Below are 20,830 nucleotides of genomic sequence, written 5' to 3' on the forward strand. Positions count from 1 at the left end.
TTGCCTCTTCCTTTGAATGAAAGGCATGGGGGAGATGTATCAAACCTGGTCTACAGGAAAATGGACTTAGTTGCTCATAGCAACCAATCAAAGTCCACCTTACATTTTCCAGTAGCTCTAAAAAAATGAAAGGTGGAATCTAATTGGTTGCTATGGGCAACTAAGCCAGTTTTCCTTTACACCAGTTTTGATAAATCTCCCCCCATGTATCATAAAATTTGCCTGCAACAAAATGTGTGGCCAACCACAGCTACCAAAGACAACTAACTGGTATCTAGAGCAGCTGCAATCACAAGGGTGCTTGTCCAGGTTAAAAAAAAACCTTTAAGGCAATCGTATATACACTCACCTAAAGAATTATTAGGAACACCATACTAATACGGTGTTGGACCCCCTTTTGCCTTCAGAACTGCCTTAATTCTACGTGGCATTGATTCAACAAGGTGCTGATAGCATTCTTTAGAAATGTTGGCCCCTATTGATAGGATAGCATCTTGCAGTTGATGGAGATTTCAGGGATGCACATCCAGGGCACGAAGCTCCCGTTCCACCACATCCCAAAGATGCTCTATTGGGTTGAGATCTGGTGACTGTGGGGGCCATTTTAGTACAGTGAACTCATTGTCATGTTCAAGAAACCAATTTGAAATGATTCGAGCTTTGTGACATGGTGCATTAACCTGCTGGAAGTAGCCATCAGAGGATGGATACATGTTCTCATTCTGTTTACGCCAAATTCGGACTCTACCATTTGAATGTCTCAACAGAAATCGAGACTCATCAGACCAGGCAACATTTTTCCAGTCTTCAACAGTCCAATTTTGGTGAGCTCGTGCAAATTGTAGCCTCTTTTTCCTATTTGTAGTGGTACCCGGTGGGGCCTTCTGCTGTTGTAGCCCATCCGCCTCAAGGTTGTGCGTGTTGTGGCTTTACAAATGCTTTGCTGCATACCTCGGTTGTAACGAGTGGTTATTTCAGTCAACGTTGCTCTTCTATCTGCTTGAATCAGTCGGCCCATTCTCCTCTGACCTCTAGCATCCACAAGGCATTTTTGCCCACAGGACTGCCGCATACTGGATGTTTTTCCCTTTTCACACCGATCTTTGTAAACCCTAGAAATGGTTGTGCGTGAAAATCCCAGTAACTGAGCAGATTGTGAAATACTCAGACCGGCCCGTCTGGCACCAACAACCATGCCACGCTCAAAATTGCTTAAATCACCTTTCTTTCCCATTCTGACATTCAGTTTGGAGTTCAGGAGATTGTCTTGACCAGGACTACACCCCTAAATGCTTTGAAGCAACTGCCATGTGATTGGTTGACTAGATAATTGCATTAATGAGAAATAGAACAGGTGTTCCTAATAATTCTTTAGGTGAGTGTATATGTTAATTATATTTCTGGTCCTTGACCCTCCCATTTTCCATAACATGTTAATTTACCATGGGTAATGTATAGGCAAAGTACCCTCCGTTTGGTTCTTCTGCTGTGGATCCACCAATTCCCATTTCCTCTGCATTCATCTACAATGGCCACGATCTTCTCAGACTACCTTATGCACACTGAACTTTGGTAGTCTGAGACACCCCTCCCTGCTCTCGCATAGGCCAGCCCTGCTAATGTCAGAGTTATGTTTAAAATTTGTGAAGAACCAAAGGTTTCCTTTTGAAGACATGTAAATTATTTATTCAATGTTCTCACAATGGAGGCTGATAGTGTGTAACCTTACCTTAACATCTCGATGCATGATGCCCAAATCATGAAGATACACTGTGGGAAAAAACACACAGTTTATTTGTAGCCTTTTATATTATGGAGATGATAACAAGCAGTACTAGTGTAGTACCCCAGACCGGCGGGTACTATAATTTTGTAAATAGTTTGGTATTGCTTTATATAGTATTTTGTATGGAGTGAACCCAGGGACGTAGCTATAGGGGGTGCAGAGGTAGCAGTCGCTACTGGGCCTAGGTGCTTGAGGGGGCTCAAAGACCCTTGTGCCACATAAGAAGACACCAGTATTATAGAAAGTGCATGCTGGTCAAGTTACACCTCTGGTTGGAGGAAAGGGGTTAGGTCAAGAATTTGGCATGAGGGGGGTTCCTGTTTGATTTTTTGCCTCAGGCAGCACAAAGGCTATGTGTTTCCCTGACCAAAGCACTGAGGGAAGGGGGGCCCAAGCTCAACCCTTGCACCAGGGCCCATGAGCCTTTATCTATGCCCCTGAGTGAACTAATACTAGTAGGGGCTCCATTCTGACTTCTGCAACGCGACCTCCTGTGCTATATGTCCGACTAAGTTAACTTACCTAAAACAGAGACCAGTTCAGCAGCAAATAGCCTTATTGTGTCTTCATCGATGTACTTGGCAGACATCCACAAGGAATACAGGTCCCCGTAACTACAGTAGTTGCACACTGCCATAAAGAGACGCAGAATATCACAGCATTGTGTATTAGATGCTATTACTGCACTGAATAGACCCCACATTTGTTATATTCTGATATGTACACATTAACTGTAGTAATTATATTAACAAAAATGACCCCCCCAACAGCAAAAAATGAATTGTCATATACAAAAGGCTCATGCACACGAACGTATGTATTTTGAAGTCCGCAAAACACAGATCCGCAAAAAAAACAAAAACGGATGACATTCGTGTAATGTTCATGTTGCGTCCATTTCTTTTGTGGGTCAACTGTAACAGTGCCAGTCCTTGTCCGCAAAACAGACAAGAATAGCATATGTTCTATTTTTTTGCAGAAAGGACTTGCGGACACACAGAAATGGAATGCACACGGAGTCATTTCCGTTTTTTTTGTGTTCCCATTTAAGTGAATGGTCCACATATGGGATGCAAAAAAAGCGGAACAGACACAGAAAGAAAATATGGTTGTGTGCATGAGCCGGAATGAATACTATGCTGATCTATTTCTATGGTCTAGTAAAATCTAACATTAAAATAAGTCACATAGCAATCCAGTGTATGAAATGTGTGACGTCATAACTCACTGATGAAGAGGTTGCTCTGTCCCTGCCAGCTCTCTCCCAGGCATTGGATGAATGAATGCTTAACCTCCCTCTGAAACCAAAGACAAACCTGTTATTACTGATGAACAGCACGGAATCAACTAAGTCTTAGGCTTCAGTCACACAACTACAGAAATACTGTAGGAATATTGGTCCAGAAAAGACACATAACACAAAAATGTTTCACCTAATGCCCTATTATAAAATTTTTGAGGAGTATCCTTCATACCCCCCTACCCTCATCTGTTAGCTAGAGCAGAGAGAGGACACAAACAAAGGGCATATCTGGATCTGGAAGACACAACATGTCCATGCATTACATGGACAGTCTATTGATTTCAATGGTACACATGCAATGCTTTATTTCTCCTGTAGGGGTGCTTCATTTCTCCTGTGGGGGCGCTGCAGGTTCCCCCACCGAGTATGGCTGTGTGGGAAACCCTGTGATCAGCTTATGCACCCTTCTAACAACAAAGTGGACAATCACTTTAATATTTGTGGCTGTATTGATTTGTTCACTTTGAGTACCATTCTTTTTCTCCCGCAGTTTCGGACATATTTTTTTCCTCATATAGGTTCCACTATAGAGAAACATAGAATGTGATGAAATTTTGGAGCAGCCAAAGTCCCAGGGTTAATGGCATGGTCATCTGTCCGTTCTCAGATGAGCTCAGTATCTCCACATTCACTGCCCAATTGACACCTTTCCTGTATTGCGAAGTGAGTTGCATAAAACAATCTTAGAATTATCTGACTGGCATTCATATTAGATTTTTCTGATATTGTAAAATAAGATATTGTATTGAGCGAAGAAGAACCTGAACGGTGTATATCTACACTTATGTGAAAACACTCAAAAGGGGAGATACAGTGAAAACTATCTTGTGAAATGTATTAGATATATGTGAGAAGATTACGTTGGTGAAGTCAATGACCTCACATTATCACTGCTTTCCATAGTGAGCTCAGTCCCCTTTGGAACTGCACAGAGATTTCAGTTACTGAAAATCGAACACAGCGTTCTAAAGGTCCTTTTAGATTATCTACCAGTAAATGAGACAAAATCAACGATTAGCATATCCAACTATGCTCATTTATTACATTTTTAAAGAGGTTATCGCCTATTTAGGTCATCAATATCTGATCGAGAGAGATCATCAATATCTGATCGGTGGGGGGCCAACTCCCGGCACCCCCACCAATTAGCAGTATGAAGAGGCCATGTAATGTCACATTCATCTGTCACATGGCCTAGGTGAAGTTCAGCCCTATTCAAATGAGTACTAGGATATGCCATCAATGTCGGATAGGTAAAGTTCCCCCCTCTGGACCCACTCCCAGAGGGGAGAACCAAACGATGGAGAGCATTCCGGACATGTACAGCATCCATCCATTCATTGCTATTGGAGTTCCAAAAATAGTTGAGTGAGACGGAAAGCCAAGCCAGCCAGGTTCCTGTCTCAGCATCCAATCCCAAAGCTAGGTGGAAGATTTTAGACTGCAGCTCACTGATTGACATTGCCTGTGATTTTGTTTGTTTGCATCATGGCTGTGTTTTGTGCTATTTGCGTCTGTATTTAAACTCCTGGTATGTGACTGTGGCTTAGTTTCTGGATTAGTCCATCATCTGCTGTTTTGGTTTCTACTGATTCTCCTGGTATTTTGACTGTGGCTTGCTTTTAGGGTTAACCCGCATCTATTGTTTTGGCATTATATGTCTCTCCTAATTTTGACCCTATTTTCAATTACTCTTTGCATCCCTGGTCATTCTGGTAGGTCTGCTTATAGCTAACCTGCACCAGTTTTCTGATACCTTACTCTGCAGACGTAACCTGGGTTCCTAGCAGTCAAGTTCATTCAGTCTTGCCTTCTTGCTTTGGGCTTTAAAGAAGAACCCAGGAATAATCTTAGGTTCCTACCAACAGTTTTTTCCCTGCTGTTCTTGTTCTGATATTTCACAGATCCCCGCCAGTCTCTATTTTCTGGTCCCCCTCAACACACAGGAAATGATTGCCAATTATTATATTATTATACACCATTCGGAGCCTTTTTTTTTTTTTTTAAAGACAATGGCTGGACAATACCTTTAATCAATCATATGTTATCAGGAACTGAAATCTCTCATCAGTAATCATTCTGGAAATTAGTTTTGTTATAATTTCCCTCTGTATACAACAGTTCCCTCCACCCAGAAGAGCGGTTGTACCTGTATGCTGACTTCCTCCTTACATTGTCTCAGTGTGTTGCGACGGAGAACCTCTCCTTTGGGTAATACCTGAGAATAAATACAAAACTTCACTTGGCGACCAGAAACACGTAGGTGTGGTAAGTGTGTTTAAATGAGGAAAATTGATACCTTTAAGGCAAAGATCTTCTGTTCAGTACAGTTGAGCACCTTGAGTACTGGACCCAAGGAACCTTTAGCAACACAACCTAAAATCTATAACAGATAAAACATTGGTTATTTAACTAAATCGCCCAGACATGATGAAAAATTCAGCACACTTCTTAGTTTGGTTGGACAAGATATTTCTCTTTCCTATCTTCTAAAATACTGCTTTCATGGGTGATAATAGATGCCATTCTGTCAGCTTTTAGGAGGCCTTTCCATTTTTAAAGGGGCACTATCATTTTTATCACAACCTAACAGCCTATATTTGAATATTCTATGTATTTGGGTGAATAGTTTTCTGGATATTATCTTTTTAAAGGGGTTGTCTGGGTCCAAAGCTAAACCCTCATCACAAGGCGCAACTACCAGTGTCTCTCCACCATAAGTGTCAAAGGAAGCAGTACCCTTATTGGACAGTACGTCCTGAAGTTGAGGACCCCTAGATCTCTCCCTCAGGCGTCTATCTAGACATACAGCAAGGGACATAGCTGCCTCCAATGACACAGGATTTTCATGAAGGGCCAACGCGTCCTGCAGTCTCTCAGAGAGACCCTGACAGAATTGGCTGCGGAGAGCAGGATCGTTCCACTCAGTATCGGTAGCCCATCTCCTAAATTCAGAGCAATAGGTCTCCGCGGAACAATCTCCCTGCCGCAAACTACGTAACTTGGTCTCGGCCTGAGAGATCCGATACGGGTCATCGTAGATAAGACCCAAGGCTCTGAAGAATTCATTTACCGACCGGAGGGACAGTGATCTGGTCGGCAGAGAAAAAGCCCAAGATTGAGCGTCCTCTTTAAGCAATAAAATAATCATACCCACACGTTGACACTCATCCCCAGAAGAGTATGGACGCAGCTTAAAGTATAATTTACATGACTCCCTGAACCAGGTGAAATTGTCACTACCCCGGAAAACCTGTCCGGGAGAGCCACCTTCGGTTCAGGACAGGCCTGGGACCCACCACCGGAACCAGCAGCCTGTGGACTCTGAATCTGCAAGACAGTTGCGCGGAGGTCTGCTACCTCCAAAGTCAGATTCTGCATCTGTTCGACCAGTGCAGACATAGTATCCATAGCTGCACAGATCAGAACAAAAATGGCGGTATGGGCTTGGGATAATGTCACGGATGTAGTAGGGGAGAACACCAAAAGACAATCAAGAAGGAAGGGGAAAGACACTAGGCCTCAATGCTAGGGCAGGAAAAGGGTTTACCACCTATAAAACCCTGCTCCTGGCCCTAACTCCTATCCGTATGGGCACATCTCGATGGTAGAGACACCCATACACGGGAACCTAGAAAATTCTGGTGACCCTCAGATGCCCTAAAGATAATTACAGGGCAGAGACCACCTGTTCCTTCCCTGGTGAAGGAACTAGCGTCTCACTGAGGCCTAGTAAACAACTGGGGGGGGGGGGATACAAAACACGACAAGCGGAACACTTAACTTCAGGGGATGAAGGATGAACAGGACTTCAACACGAACCCCACTCCAGCTCTTCCAAGACCAAATGAAGCTATCCCAAGCAAGGAGTGATGGGAAAAGTCAGACTAAATGGGGCGGGGTAAAGGTCACATGATCCACACCTGAACAGGAGGTGTGGACATACCAGCAACACACAGACAAAGTGAAACCAAAAGAGGCTGTCAGATCACTAATGCATAGATAACCTTTTAGACCTTCTGGGACCTGTCACAGATGTGACACCAACATAACCAAAACTGTTCTAAGCCTCTGGATGTAAATCATGTCTGTGTTAATTTGCTGAAAGTAATCAGAGATACAGTTGTGTTCAAAATTATTCAACCCCCCAATGCTGTAAAGGGTTTTAGGGAATTTAGTGAACATTTGTAATTGTGTTCAGAATGAAATCTTACAAGGACTTTTTAAAGAACCAAATGCAACTAAAATGACATCAATTGTTTTTGTAATACAGTATTAAATGTTTTTTTTTTGTGATTTCTTCATTGACACCATTATTCAACCCCTTAAAGACTACCACTCTTAAGAACAGAGGTTCATTCAAGTGTTTTCGAACAGGTATTGAAAACACCTGTGGATGTCAAGGAGCAGCAATCAAGCATAATAAGCACCAATTAGGCAGATTTAACCACTTACCGTCACACTAACGCCGAAAGGCGTCATCTCTGCGGCGCTCCCAGGTCACACTAATGCCGATTGGCGTCATCTCGCGTGACCCGAGATTTCCTGTGAACGCGCGCGCACTCACAGGAACGGAAGGTAAGAGAGTGGATCTCCAGCCTGCCAGCGGCGATCGTTCGCTGGCAGGCTGGAGATGTGATTTTTTTAACCCCTAACAGGTATATTAGACGCTGTTTTGATAACAGCGTCTAATATACCTGCTACCTGGTCCTCTGGTGGTGGTTTACATATACCCATGCTGGGTGAGAGAAATATCTTGGCAAAAGACAACTTTTCCCATTTTTTTTATACAAAGTTGGCATTTGACCAAGATATTTATCTCACCCAGCATGGGTATATGTAAAAAGACACCCCAAAACACATTCCCCAACTTCTCCTGAATACAGAGATACCAGATGTGTGACACTTTTTTGCAGCCTAGGTGGGCAAAGGGGCCCATATTCCAAAGAGCACCTTTCGGATTTCACTGGTCATTTTTTACAGAATTTGATTTCAAACTCCTTACCACACATTTGGGCCCCTAGAATGCCAGGGCAGTATAACTACCCCACAAGTGACCCCATTTTGGAAAGAAGAGACCCCAAGGTATTTCGTGATGGGCATAGTGAGTTCATAGAACTTTTTATTTTTTGTCACAAGTTAGTGGAATATGAGACTTTGTAAGAAAAAAAAAATCATCATTTTCCGCTAACTTGTGACAAAAAATAAAAAGTTCTATGAACTCACTATGCCCATCAGCGAATACCTTAGGGTGTCTACTTTCCGAAATGGGGTCATTTGTGGGGTGTTTGTACTGTCTGGGCATTGTAGAACCTCAGGAAACATGACAGGTGCTCAGAAAGTCAGAGCTGCTTCAAAAAGCGGAAATTCACATTTTTGTACCATAGTTTGTAAACGCTATAACTTTTTTATCAAAGACATGTAGAACAATAAATTTAGAGCAAAATTTATATATGGATGTCGTTTTTTTTTGCAAAATTTTACAACTGAAAGTGAAAAATGTCATTTTTTTGCAAAAAAATCGTTAAATTTCGATTAATAAAAAAAAAAGTAAAAATGTCAGCAGCAATGAAATACCACCAAATGAAAGCTCTATTGTTGAGAAGAAAAGGAGGTAAAATTCATTTGGGTGGTAAGTTGCATGACCGAGCAATAAACCGTTAAAGTTGTGAAGTGCCGATTTGGAAAAAAGGGCCTGGTCACTAGGGGGGTATAAACCTGTGGTCCTTAAGTGGTTAAAAGGACTGTGATACTCAGCTCCTTCTAGACATTTACTGGTGTGTTTACAAACATGGTAAAGTCAAGAGAATGGTCCAGGAAGACAAGAGAAGAGGTGATTTCTCTTCACAGGAAGGGCAATGGCTATAAGAAGATTGCAAAGATGTTAAACATACCAAGAGACACCATAGGAAGCATCATTCGCAAATTCTAGGCAAAGGGCACTGTTGAAACGCTACCTGGTCGTGGCAGAAAGAAGATGCTGACTTTGACTGCTGTGCGCTACCTGAAGCGCAAAGTGGAGAAAAGTCCCCGTGTGACTGCTGAGGACCTGAAAAAAGATTTGTCAGATGTGGGTACTGAAGTTTCAGCTCAGACAATAAGGCGCACACTGCGTAATGAAGGCCTCCATGCCAGAACTCCCAGGCGCACCCCCTTGCTGTCTCCAAAGAATAAGAAGAGTCGACTGTAGTATGCCAAAAGTCATGTGGACAAACCACAAAAGTTTTGGGATAGTGTTCTGTGGACTGATGAAACAAAATTAGAACTGTTTGGGCCCATGGATCAACGCTATGTTTGAAGGAGGAAGAACAAGGCCTATGAAGAAAAGAACACCTTGCCTACTGTGAAGCATGGTGGGGGGTCAATCATGCTTTGGGGCTGTTTTGCTTCTACAGGTACAGGGAAGCTTCAGCGTGTGCAAGGTACCATGAATTCTCTTCAGTACCAGGAGATATTGGATGAAAATGTGATGCAGTCCGTCACAAACCTGAGGCTTGGGAGACGTTGGACCTTTCAACAGGACAATGATCCCAAGCATACCTCCAAGTCCACTAGAGCATGGTTGCAGATTAAAGGCTGGAACATTTTGAAGTGGCCATCGCAGTCACCAGACTTAAATCCGATTGAGAACCTCTGGTGGGACTTAAAGAAAGCAGTTGCAGCACGCAAGCCTAAGAATGTGACTGAACTGGAGGCTTTTGCCCATGAAGAATGGGCGAAGATACCCGTAGATCGCTGCAAGACACTTGTGTAAAGCTATGCTTCACGTTTAAAAGCTGTTATAACTGGAAAAGGATGTTGTACTAAGTACTAAGATTGAATGTCACTTGGGGGTTGAATAAAACTGATAATGATGTGAGCACAGAAAAGACATTTGTGGTTATTTCATTATAAATGTTATGTTATATTTGTCTGACTTACAAGTGCCTCTATGATTTAATTGTAAACAAGATGACTGAAATTATCAAAATCAATGTCAAACTGGCCAAAACACTCAATTTCAGTGGGGGTTGAATAATTTTGAACACAACTGTATTAAAAAGGGTAAGAAATTAAAACACCTTAAAATGTTTTCAAAGTTGCAATACTTTAAATTATACAGTGATGCAATGGGTATTCTAAGGGAAAGGTGACAAATATTAGATCAGTGGGACTCACACAAGCATGAGGAACCCCGACCCCCCCATCCCAGAGTATGTACACCGACGCTACATAAAACTCTGTGAAAGGTACAGAAGCAGCCAAGTGGGAGCCATTTTTTGTACATAACAGTCTAGGCTCTGATGTTGAACAATACTTAGAAACATCTACATAGAGTTCATTCATTTTACAGATACCTTTAATTCTGGCTTTGTAGTCGGGGACCAAACTGGGAACTCTGGCAGGAATATGGATATGCACTGTGGGAGAATCCGCTCCGCTGCCTCCTCTGGAGGGCTAGTCTGTTGAGATGTCTTAAGTTTATTCTTTACTGTATGTCCAGTCTTCCACAGCTGGCTCAGTCGTGATGGAGTCTGAAGGTCCCCATTCCAGAAACCTTTCCAGGGAGGAACCCACAGGTTGGGTGACAAGGAGGTAAAGCTCTGCCATACAAGGAGAAGCGTAAGATAGCTAAGAACAAGATCACATATTATGTTATCAACCACCACCACTCTAAGGTCACCTGCAAAGGGGTGCGGGTGAACAGACACGAATTGCTGCAGCATTTTGCCACCAAAATCCGCAAAGTCTAACAGTTGTTTTTGGTGCGGTTTTGTCGCAGAATTGACCCTTCCATTGAAAAAGGTGAAATCTGCAGCTAAAACAACAAACATAATTGACATGCTATTAAATTATAAAACTGCAATGCAGGTAAATTTCCGCATGGAAAAAATCTGCAAAGTGTATATGAGATAAGTATAATCTCATCCACTTTGCTGGTACTGTAATACGCATGTATTCTGCAACATGTGCAGGTGGCCTAAGATTATACACACACATTGTGTTATTTATGCAGTTTTTGCTGCATTGCCACATTCAAATTTGCACGTGTTACTTGCGAGTTTTGTAGTGGATTTTGGCATGGATTTGCCTCCGATCTCTTAAAGGGTGGAATCTGCACTTGAAATCTGCACTGCATGTCAGTTTCTTTTTTTTTTTTAATCTCATGTACTTTGGTGGGACTGTTTTATACTGCAGATTTTCCATATTAAAATCCAAACAGTGTACACGTACCCTACGGACTCTTTCACCCACAATTTTTGTCCTGGCATTTTTTTGGGGGGGGGGGGGGGGGCAAAAAGCACTAAAAAAATGTATTATTCACCACTTGCAATGTCCTGACATTAGTAAAAAGACAACGCTATGCAAAAACTCCATAAAAAAAAAACGCCAACACACCTTGGACATGCTTTTTTTTTTTTTTAAATTGAAAAATGACAGGCAATGAGGGGGATAATGCCAGCAGCAATTTAAAAGAAAACTACCACTACAAAAAATGCCTCTTTGTCGTACATTTAAAGGGGTTCTCTGGGCCTTTTAAAAATCCAAGCTTTCTTCTATCCTTTGGATGAAAATTTTGTTACCGTAGTACTTACCCATCCATTGTTTTGCTGATGCTTCCGTCTCCGTTGCACTCACACAGGCAGCATCAATAAAGCATTGGACAGGTAAGTACTACTACTGACTAAACTGTCTTTCTTTCACAGGATAAAATAAAGTATTGATTTTTGAAAAAGCCCAAAGAACCCCTTTAAGATATTCCATAGACGTCTATGAAACAACAGGAACTGACATTTTTCGCCTAAGAAAAACAAGATAATCCCTTAAAAAATGCTAGTAAAAAACAGTCCAAGGGGCCATTCACACCTTCAGAGAGGCTGCAGTGGTTTATGATGCTGTTCTTAACTTTAGAGAGCTAAGCCATGAGTGGAACATGTCCCATCTTGGCACAGTTGCGGCTTTAAATTGCCGCCCCACAATCTTCCTCAAAAGTGAAATTGCTGCTGCTATTATCCAGTGCAAAATTTCACGTGGCATTGAAGTCGATAATAAAATAAAATTTGTCACCCAAAATCGTAGTATTTGCACCCACAAGAATGATTAATGTAAGTTTTTGTAGTGATTTTTTTCCTCTAGGAATATGTGCCATATGTGAATTCACCCTTTGGACCAGTTCACATGGAGTTTTTTAGCGCTGATTTTTGAGCGTTTCTGCCTCAAATTCAGCTGAAGAAACCCCGCCTCAAAACAGCATCCCAATGAGAAGCAGGACTTGCTTTTTTTTTTTTACACATGTAAAAAAGAAGCAGTGTGCTCTATTTTGGGGCAAAATCAGCGCTGAATCTCCCTTTGAAATGAGTGGGAAGCATAAAAAAACAGCTCTATGTAAGTCCATGCGGTTTTTGTGCTTTTCCCACTCTTTTTTTTTTATGGTGCGGATCCGCGTCAAAGACCTCAAGCTGAAAATGCAGATTTGTAGTGAAGTGAACTGAACACCCATTGGTTAAAAAAAAAACTGCATAAAAAAACTGCATCAAAAAGATGGCAACAACCACACAAAGAAAAAAGACATGCAGATTCTGCGCTGATCTTTTAAGTGTGTCGTGGGAACTGGCCCTCATAGCCTCAGTCCAGCTGCTTAACCTTATAGGAAAGAATACATTGAATGTGCTATCATTTTGCAGAGACGAATCGTCTAGTGTCCTCTGCTCAAATTCCCAAAAATTTACAGATGTACTGTAATTTTTAGAATTTGCAATAAACATTAAAAAAAAATTAACAGAAGCTTCCACATGTTTTATATGTTTCTTCCTACCTTTGTGTCGCTGCTTGTGGCTCCCATTTCATCGCTCCTATCAGTTTACATGCTAGGAGAGGATTTGTTTTCCTGGCCCCTCTGGACGGTTTGTGATCTGAGTGTGGGGTCACGTGCACCATTAATCTGCTTTAGTCTGACAAACAACTTTAATCTGCTCCTAAGCGCTGGTCATTACTTATGCATCTTTCTAGATTTTTGGAACCTGTGACTTCTCTTTTACATAAGAGGCAACTACGGTGCAGTATTTAGGGCATGTGATTTCAGAATCTCTTGTCAATAAAGCCACCAGTTCACCAGCATGAAATACTGTAAAAGACTATTTCCAGATATACATGCTGTCTTACCTGTATCAAAGCAGTTGCATCTTTTTTTCTTTTGGCACATTGGGGGAGATTTATCAAACTGGTATAAAGTAGAACTGGCTTAATTGCCCATAGCAACCAATCAGATTCCACCTTTCATTTTCTAAAGGAGCTCTGAAAAATGAAAAGTGGAATCTGATTGGTTGCTATGGGCAAAGAAGGTCTAAAGTTACATGTGAGTACTGTTACTATTGGAAGGGGCCTATGTGAAGCCAAGCTATCTGCAAGAAGCCCCCGCAAAGTCCCACTGTTGAAAAAAAGACGTGCTGAAGAGGTTAGAATTTGCCAAAGAGCACATTGACTGGTCTAAAGAGACATTTTGTGGACTGATGAAAGTAAGATTGTTCTTTTTGGGTCTAGTGACCGGAGACAGTTTGTCAGACGACCCCCAAACACTGAATTCAAGCCACAGTACATTGTGAAGACAGTGAAGCATGGTGGCGCAAGCATCATGATATGGGGATGTTTCTCATACTACGGTGTTGGGCCTATTTATCGCATACCAGGGATCATGGATCAGTTTGAATACATCAGAATACTTGAAGAGGTCAAGCTGCCTTATGCTGAAGAGGAAATGCCCTTGAAATGGGTGTTCCAACCAGACAACGACCCCAAACACACCAGTAAACGTGCAACATCTTGGTTCCAGACCAACAAGATTGACGTTTTGGAGTGGTCAGCCCAATCCCCGGATCTCAATCCAATAGAAACCTTGTGGGGTGACATAAAAAATGCAGTTTCTGAGGCAAAACCATGAAATAGAGAAGAACTGTGGAATGTAGTCCAATCATCCTGGGCTGGATTACCTGTTCACAGGGGCCAGAAGTTGGTTGACTCCATGAAACACAGATGTACAGCAGTTCTCAGAAACAGGGGTTATACAACTAGATATTAGTGAAGTGATTCAAAGGAAAGCAAAATCTTCAAACATTTTTCAGTTTATAAAGTGAATGTTTGAGTTTGTAAAGAAGAATACAAACACTGCTATTTTTTTAAACAGTCTAATATTCACTTTTCTTAAATTTTTTTAGAGGAACAACACAAATTTGATATATTTTTCTTCATGTTTTGATTTGGAATAGAATGTGTAGTGTTCCCAATGCATTTGTGTGTATGAAAATAAAAGCTATTAGAAGGATTTTGAGCTTTATTCACTTTTTTTTAAACACACTGCTATTATTTTGAACACAACTGTATGAGCACCCGCCTTTCTCTAATGTTATCACCTCCTGACGACGCCTTCTGAGGTGAAATGTGCATCGAGGTGCCAGCGCTTCGGGCTGTATATGTCTGTAATGGCCATGGTGCAGGATATGTATCCGACTCCTGATCATTCTTGATTCTTGATTGTTGTTATACTATATATATATATATATATATTATTATTATTACTCAGGAAGGCCCAATTATGATTAATTATGATTGTGGGTCTCTCTATTGGGACATGTGCAGTGAATAGTACACTAAATCACAGAAATATAGTGGTAAATATGGGGGAACTGCTCAAACCCCAAACACTGTAGCGTGTTTCTCATTGGGGGAGCAGTCCCACCGCATGTGGACCGCAGCAAACGACCATCCCCAGCAAAAAATGCGTGCAATGGAGGATGCTGGCGCGGTCCACATGCACTACAAAGGCATCCTACACAAAACGGAGCATTGTGCGGATAAAAATATAATTATATAAATCACAGATAAAAATGCACCAAACAGATATGCCACTGACTATACTAGCTAGTCATACAAGCAGATATTAAAAGCTGAGACTTTTGCCAATATATTCCTGTCAGGAACACATTGGAGCCCATCATCCACCACGTCACGGTCTCCGTTTTGTGTAGGATGCCTTTGTGGTGCATGTGGACCGAGTCGGCATCCTCCATTGTACGCATTTTTTGCTGGGGATGGTCGTTTGCTGCGGTCCACATGCGGTATTGAATGTGCCTTTACCTGGCATTTAAACATTCTTTTGCACCTGTTGTTAACCAATATTAACCGGACAGAATAATATCGAAAAGACGGATCCCCAAGGAGTCGTAATAATCACCAAAAAATTAAACTGACTTTCGTATATATGAAAATCCCAAAAACTTTATTGTAAATATACACTCACCTAAAGAATTATTAGGAACACCATACTAATATGGTGTTGGACCCCCTTTTGCCTTCAGAACTGCCTTAATTCTACGTGGCATTGATTCAACAAGGTGCTGATAGCATTCTTTAGAAATGATGGCCCATATTGATAGGATAGCATATTGCAGTTGATGGAGATTTGAGGGATGCACATCCAGGGCACGAAGCTCCCGTTCCACCACATCCCAAAGATGCTCTGTTGGGTTGAGATCTGGTGACTGCGGGGGCCATTTTAGTACAGTGAACTCATTGTCATGTTCAAGAAACCAATTTGAAATGATTCGAGCTTTGTGACATGGTGCATTATCCTGCTGGAAGTAGCCATCAGAGGATGGATACATGTTCTCATTCGGTTTACGCCAAATTCGGACTCTACCATTTGAATGTCTCAACAGAAATCGAGACTCATCAGACCAGGCAACATTTTTCCAGTCTTCAACAGTCCAATTTTGGTGAGCTCGTGCAAATTGTAGCCTCTTCTTCCTATTTGTAGTGGAGATTAGTGGTACCCGGTGGGGTCTTCTGCTGTTGTAGCCCATCCGCCTCAAGGTTGTGCGTGTTGTGGCTTTACAAATGCTTTGCTGCCTACCTCGGTTGTAACGAGTGGTTATTTCAGTCAACGTTGCTCTTCTATCAGCTTGAATCAGTCGGCCCATTCTCCTCTGACCTCTAGCATCCACAAGGCATTTTTGCCCACAGGACTGCCGCATACTGGATGTTTTTCCCTTTTTACACCATTCTTTGTAAACCCTAGAAATGGTTGTGCGTGAAAATCCCAGTAACTGAGCAGATTGTGAAATACTCAGACCGGCCCGTCTGGCACCAACAACCATGCCACGCTCAAAATTGCTTAAATCACCTTTGTTTCCCATTCTGACATTCAGTTTGGAGTTCAGGAGATTGTCTTGACCAGGACCACACCCCTAAATGCATTGAAGCAACTGCCATGTGATTGGTTGACTAGATAATTGCATTAATGAGAAATAGAACAGGTGTTCCTAATAATTCTTTAGGTGAGTGTATATGAACAATACATACATGTATAATAAAAGAGGCAGCACAAGGCGGGACACACAGATGAGGAGCAGGACCCAAGGAGAGGCCGGGAGATCAGTGCACGAAATAACAGGGAAAAAGAATGCTAGCTAAAAGAGCATACCTCAGAACCTCATAGCAGCAACGCCCCAAACAAAATGCAAAGGAGGCGATTATAGAGATTGAGGTTAAGATGAAAGGAACAAAATTAGACATACCCTGAGTGGTGCAAAGATCTCTCGGCCGACTCCTGACCCAACGCCGTTTTGCCAGTAGACCTGGCTTCTTCCGGGGATAGAAGCCAGGTCTACTGGCAAAACGGCGTTGGGTCAGGAGTCGGCCGAGAGATCTTTGCACCACTCAGGGTATGTCTAATTTTGTTCCTTTCATCTTAACCTCAATCTCTATAATCGCCTCCTTTGCATTTTGTTTGGGGCGTTGCTGCTATGAGGTTCTGAGGTATGCTCTTTTAGCTAGCATTCTTTTTCCCTGTTATTTCGTGCACTGATCTCCCGGCCTCTCCTTGGGTCCTGTTCCTCATCTGTGTGTCCCGCCTTGTGCTGCCTCTTTTATTATACATGTATGTATTGTTCATATATATTTACAATAAAGTTTTGGGGATTTTCATATATATGAAAGTCAGTTTCATTTTTTGGTGATTCTTTTGCACCTGGTAACCTCCATCACACGGTCTGATATGGGTGTGGCTTACAGTCTTGCTTTATTCACATTGCATTAGTTGTCCTGCTATGCGGTTGTGTGGAAGCTTGGCTGTGAGCTGTATTTCATCACCTTCAGACCGTGTTCACACCATAGTTAGCGTAGTGGTAGGACCCTTGCCATGCTGAGAGACCGTGCCGTGGTGCATGATGGGCTCCGATGTGTTCCTGACAGGAATATATTGGCAAAAGTCTCAGCTTTTAATATCTGCTTGTATGACTAGCTAGTATAGTCAGTGGCATATCTGTTTGGTGAATAGTACACTAACCTAAAGTAGAATTATTATAACTGATATAATCTAGTTTGGAGGTGGGATAATGAGTTAAGCATCAGACCTTTTATCTAATATATGTATATTTTTTACATGTCCCAGCTATGTTTCTGTATTGGTTTTTCCATCTAGCCAATTTCTTTCTCTCGTTTTCTACTTTTATGAATTTTTGGGATACTGTATAAGCGCATCTGGGCTGCAGGGGCATTCGTTAGTGTGTGTGGCCAGATTGGTGCAGTAGTCATACTGATGGTTCTGAGGCTCCATGGGCCAACGTGCAGTGAGAGGAAGAACGCACTGCTTCTTCCTTTCAGGTAACACTCCGGTTCTTTGGATCCTCCTCGAGGTGCCCTTGATGTTGACAGTTTTACTGTGCAAGGCAGGGTCCTGGTTGTTATGGTGCCAGCACATGTAGTGCAGGAAGCAATGATGAGGAGACAGTGGTGCGGCAGAATGGTTTTTACTGAAAAATTCAAATGCAAACAGTTAAGGACGGCTATTACTTGTAATGGAACGGCTGATGTTGAACTTGAAAAGGGAATTTGTCACTTGGAAATGGGAGATTTATTCTATCTCCGCATTCCGTCCCTTTTATTTTGTTCCTAGACTGTTGCCTTAGTCTCCCATATAACCCACTTATTCACTTATTCTGTGTGTCATATACACTCCCTCCAGTCCTTCATACACCCCAGGAGTAACATACAACCCTTGCAAATATGTATATATAAAAATACTGTACTGATAACATAGAGGTGATAAAGCAATGGACATTACATAAAAATACAGATACTACAAATACAAGACATTACATGGAATACACCACCACACACAGCTGCCTCCTTTCCTGCCCTCCCTGGATGCTAAGCAAATGTGGCTAATAATGTGTATGCATAATATATATATATATATATATATATATATTTATAGTATCTCACAAAAGTGAGTACACCCTTTCACATTTATAAATATTTTATTATTATGGGACAGCACTGAAGATATGACACTGTGATACTATGTAAAGTACAATGTAAAGTAGTCAGTGTACAGCTTGTATAACAGTGTAAATTTGATGTGCCCTCAAAATAACTCAACACCCAGCCATTAATGTCTAAACCGCTGGCAACAAAAGTGAGTACACCCCTAAGTGAAAAAAAAAGGCGAAATTGTGCCAAAAATGTCAATATTTTATGTGGCCACCATTATTTTCCAGCACTGCCTTAACTCTCTTGGCCATTGTTGTGCATTTTCATGAGTGTACAGTATTATCTAATGATATTATAGCCAAAATGAATGCTCATTGCCTTTAAGAATGAAATCAGCTTGAACCAGAGTTCTGTTATGTGGCTGAAGAGGCCAAGATGAGTTCATGGCAAGTTCAGTTGATATAAGAGTTATGGTGAATATAAAGGACATTGTGTTTTAAAAGTTATTGCTAAAAGATATGGGTTTATCTATAGGGAGTATACTGGCTTCTCCAGACATGTCTGTCTGAAGGGAACAATGTTTGTTTCATGGCTGAGCCATGACAAGCTAAGAATTTATTTAATTAAGACACATCTGATGTGTGATGTCTATTCATATATTTATTTTTCTATTTATTTTATGCACTTATATAGCGCTACTACACTGCTCAAAAAAATAAAGGGAACACAAAAATAACACATCCTAGATCTGAATTAATTAAATATTCTTCTGAAATACTTTGTTCTTTACATAGTTGAATGTGCTGACAACAAAATCACACAAAAATAAAAAAATGGAAATCAAATTTTTCAACCCATGGATTTGGAGTCACACTCAAAATTAAAGTGGAAAAACACACTACAGGCTGATCCAACTTTGATGTAATGTCCTTAAAACAAGTCAAAATGAGGCTCAGTAGTGTGTGTGGCCTCCACGTGCCTATATGACCTCCCTACAATGCTTGTGCATGCTCCTGATGAGGTGGCGGACGGTCTCCTGAGGGATCTCCTCCCAGACCTGGACTAAAGCATCTGCCAACTCCTGGACAGTCTGTGGTGCAACGTGACGTTGGTGGATAGAGCGAGACATGATGTCCCAGATGTGCTCAATTGGATTCAGGTCTGGGGAACGGGCGGGCCAGTCCATAGCATCAATGCCTTCGTCTTGCAGGAACTGCTGACACACTCCAGTCACATGAGGTCTAGCATTGTCTTGCATTAGGAGGAACCCAGGGCCAACCGCACCAGCATATGGTCTCACAAGGGGTCTGAGGATCTCATCTCGGTACCTAATGGCAGTCAGGCTACCTCTGGCGAGCACATGGAGGGCTGTGCGGCCCTCCAAAGAAATGCCACCCCACACCATTACTGACCCAATGCCAAACCGGTTATGCTGGAGGATGTTGCAGGCAGCAGAACGTTCTCCACGGCGTCTCCAGACTCTGTCACGTCTGTCACATGTGCTCAGTGTGAACCTGCTTTCATCTGTGAAGAGCACAGGGCGCCAGTGGCGAATTTGCCAATCTTGGTGTTCTCTGGCAAATGCCAAACGTCCTGCACGGTGTTGGGCTGTAAGCACAACCCCCACCTGTGGACGTTGGGCCCTCATATCACCCCCATGGAGTCTGTTTCTGACCGTTTGAGCAGACACATGCACATTTGTGGCCTGCTGGAGGTCATTTTGCAGGGCTCTGGCAGTGCTCCTCCTGTTCTTCCTTGCACAAAGGCAGAGGTAGCGGTCCTGCTGCTGGGTTGTTGCCCTCCTACGGCCTCCTCCACGTCTCCTGATGTACTGGCCCGTCTCCTGGTAGCGCCTCCATGCTCTGGACACTACGCTGACAGACACAGCAAACCTTCTTGCCACAGCTCGCATTGATGTGCCATCCTGGATAAGCTGCACTACCTGAGCCACTTGTGTGGGTTGTAGACTCCGTCTCATGCTACCACTAGAGTGAAAGCACCGGCAGCATTCAAAAGTGACCAAAACATCAGCCAGGAAGCATAGGAACTGAGAAGTGGTCTGTGGTGACCACCTGCAGAACCACTCCTTTATTGGGGGTGTCTTGCTAATTGCCTATAATTTCCACCTGTTGTCTATCCCATTTGCACAACAGCATGTGAAATTGATTGTCACTCAGTGTTGCTTCCTAAGTGGACAGCTTGATTTCACAGAAGTGTGATTGACTTGGAGTTATATTGTGTTGTTTAAGTGTTCCCTTTATTTTTTTGAGCAGTGTATAATTCGCAGCGCTTTACAGACATTAGCAACCAACTGTCCCCAATGGGGCTCACAATCTAAGGTATTCATAAGTATTCTATATATTCATGTGTGCATTTATTTAGCTAGAATGAACATATCAATAATTCATGTATAATATGCAATATTGATATATAGTATAACCAGATATTAAGGTATACTTTATGCCGTGTGTATCTCACTGAGTAAATATAGTCTC

At 42.1% G+C, this 20,830-nt stretch overlaps 1 protein-coding gene across 1 annotated transcript in view; it reads right to left on the minus strand.

Moving 5' to 3' along the window:
• The window catches only part of RSKR (ribosomal protein S6 kinase related), a 30,027-nt gene extending 17,115 nt beyond the window's left edge, over positions 1 to 12,912 (minus strand). Inside the window, exons 1-7 of the mRNA XM_040421788.1 lie at positions 12,886 to 12,912; positions 10,427 to 10,672; positions 5,389 to 5,472; positions 5,239 to 5,307; positions 3,015 to 3,084; positions 2,309 to 2,416; positions 1,730 to 1,770 (exon numbers count right to left, since the gene is read on the minus strand). Of these exons, the coding sequence (XP_040277722.1) occupies positions 1,730 to 1,770; positions 2,309 to 2,416; positions 3,015 to 3,084; positions 5,239 to 5,307; positions 5,389 to 5,472; positions 10,427 to 10,672; positions 12,886 to 12,912 (645 nt within the window). The remainder of the gene's footprint in view (positions 1 to 1,729; positions 1,771 to 2,308; positions 2,417 to 3,014; positions 3,085 to 5,238; positions 5,308 to 5,388; positions 5,473 to 10,426; positions 10,673 to 12,885) is intronic.
• Between the last annotated feature and the right edge of the window lie 7,918 nt (positions 12,913 to 20,830).

The sequence above is a fragment of the Bufo bufo genome, chromosome 3 (genome assembly GCF_905171765.1).
Source record: "Bufo bufo chromosome 3, aBufBuf1.1, whole genome shotgun sequence".
In the NCBI taxonomy this organism is placed as follows: domain Eukaryota; kingdom Metazoa; phylum Chordata; class Amphibia; order Anura; family Bufonidae; genus Bufo; species Bufo bufo.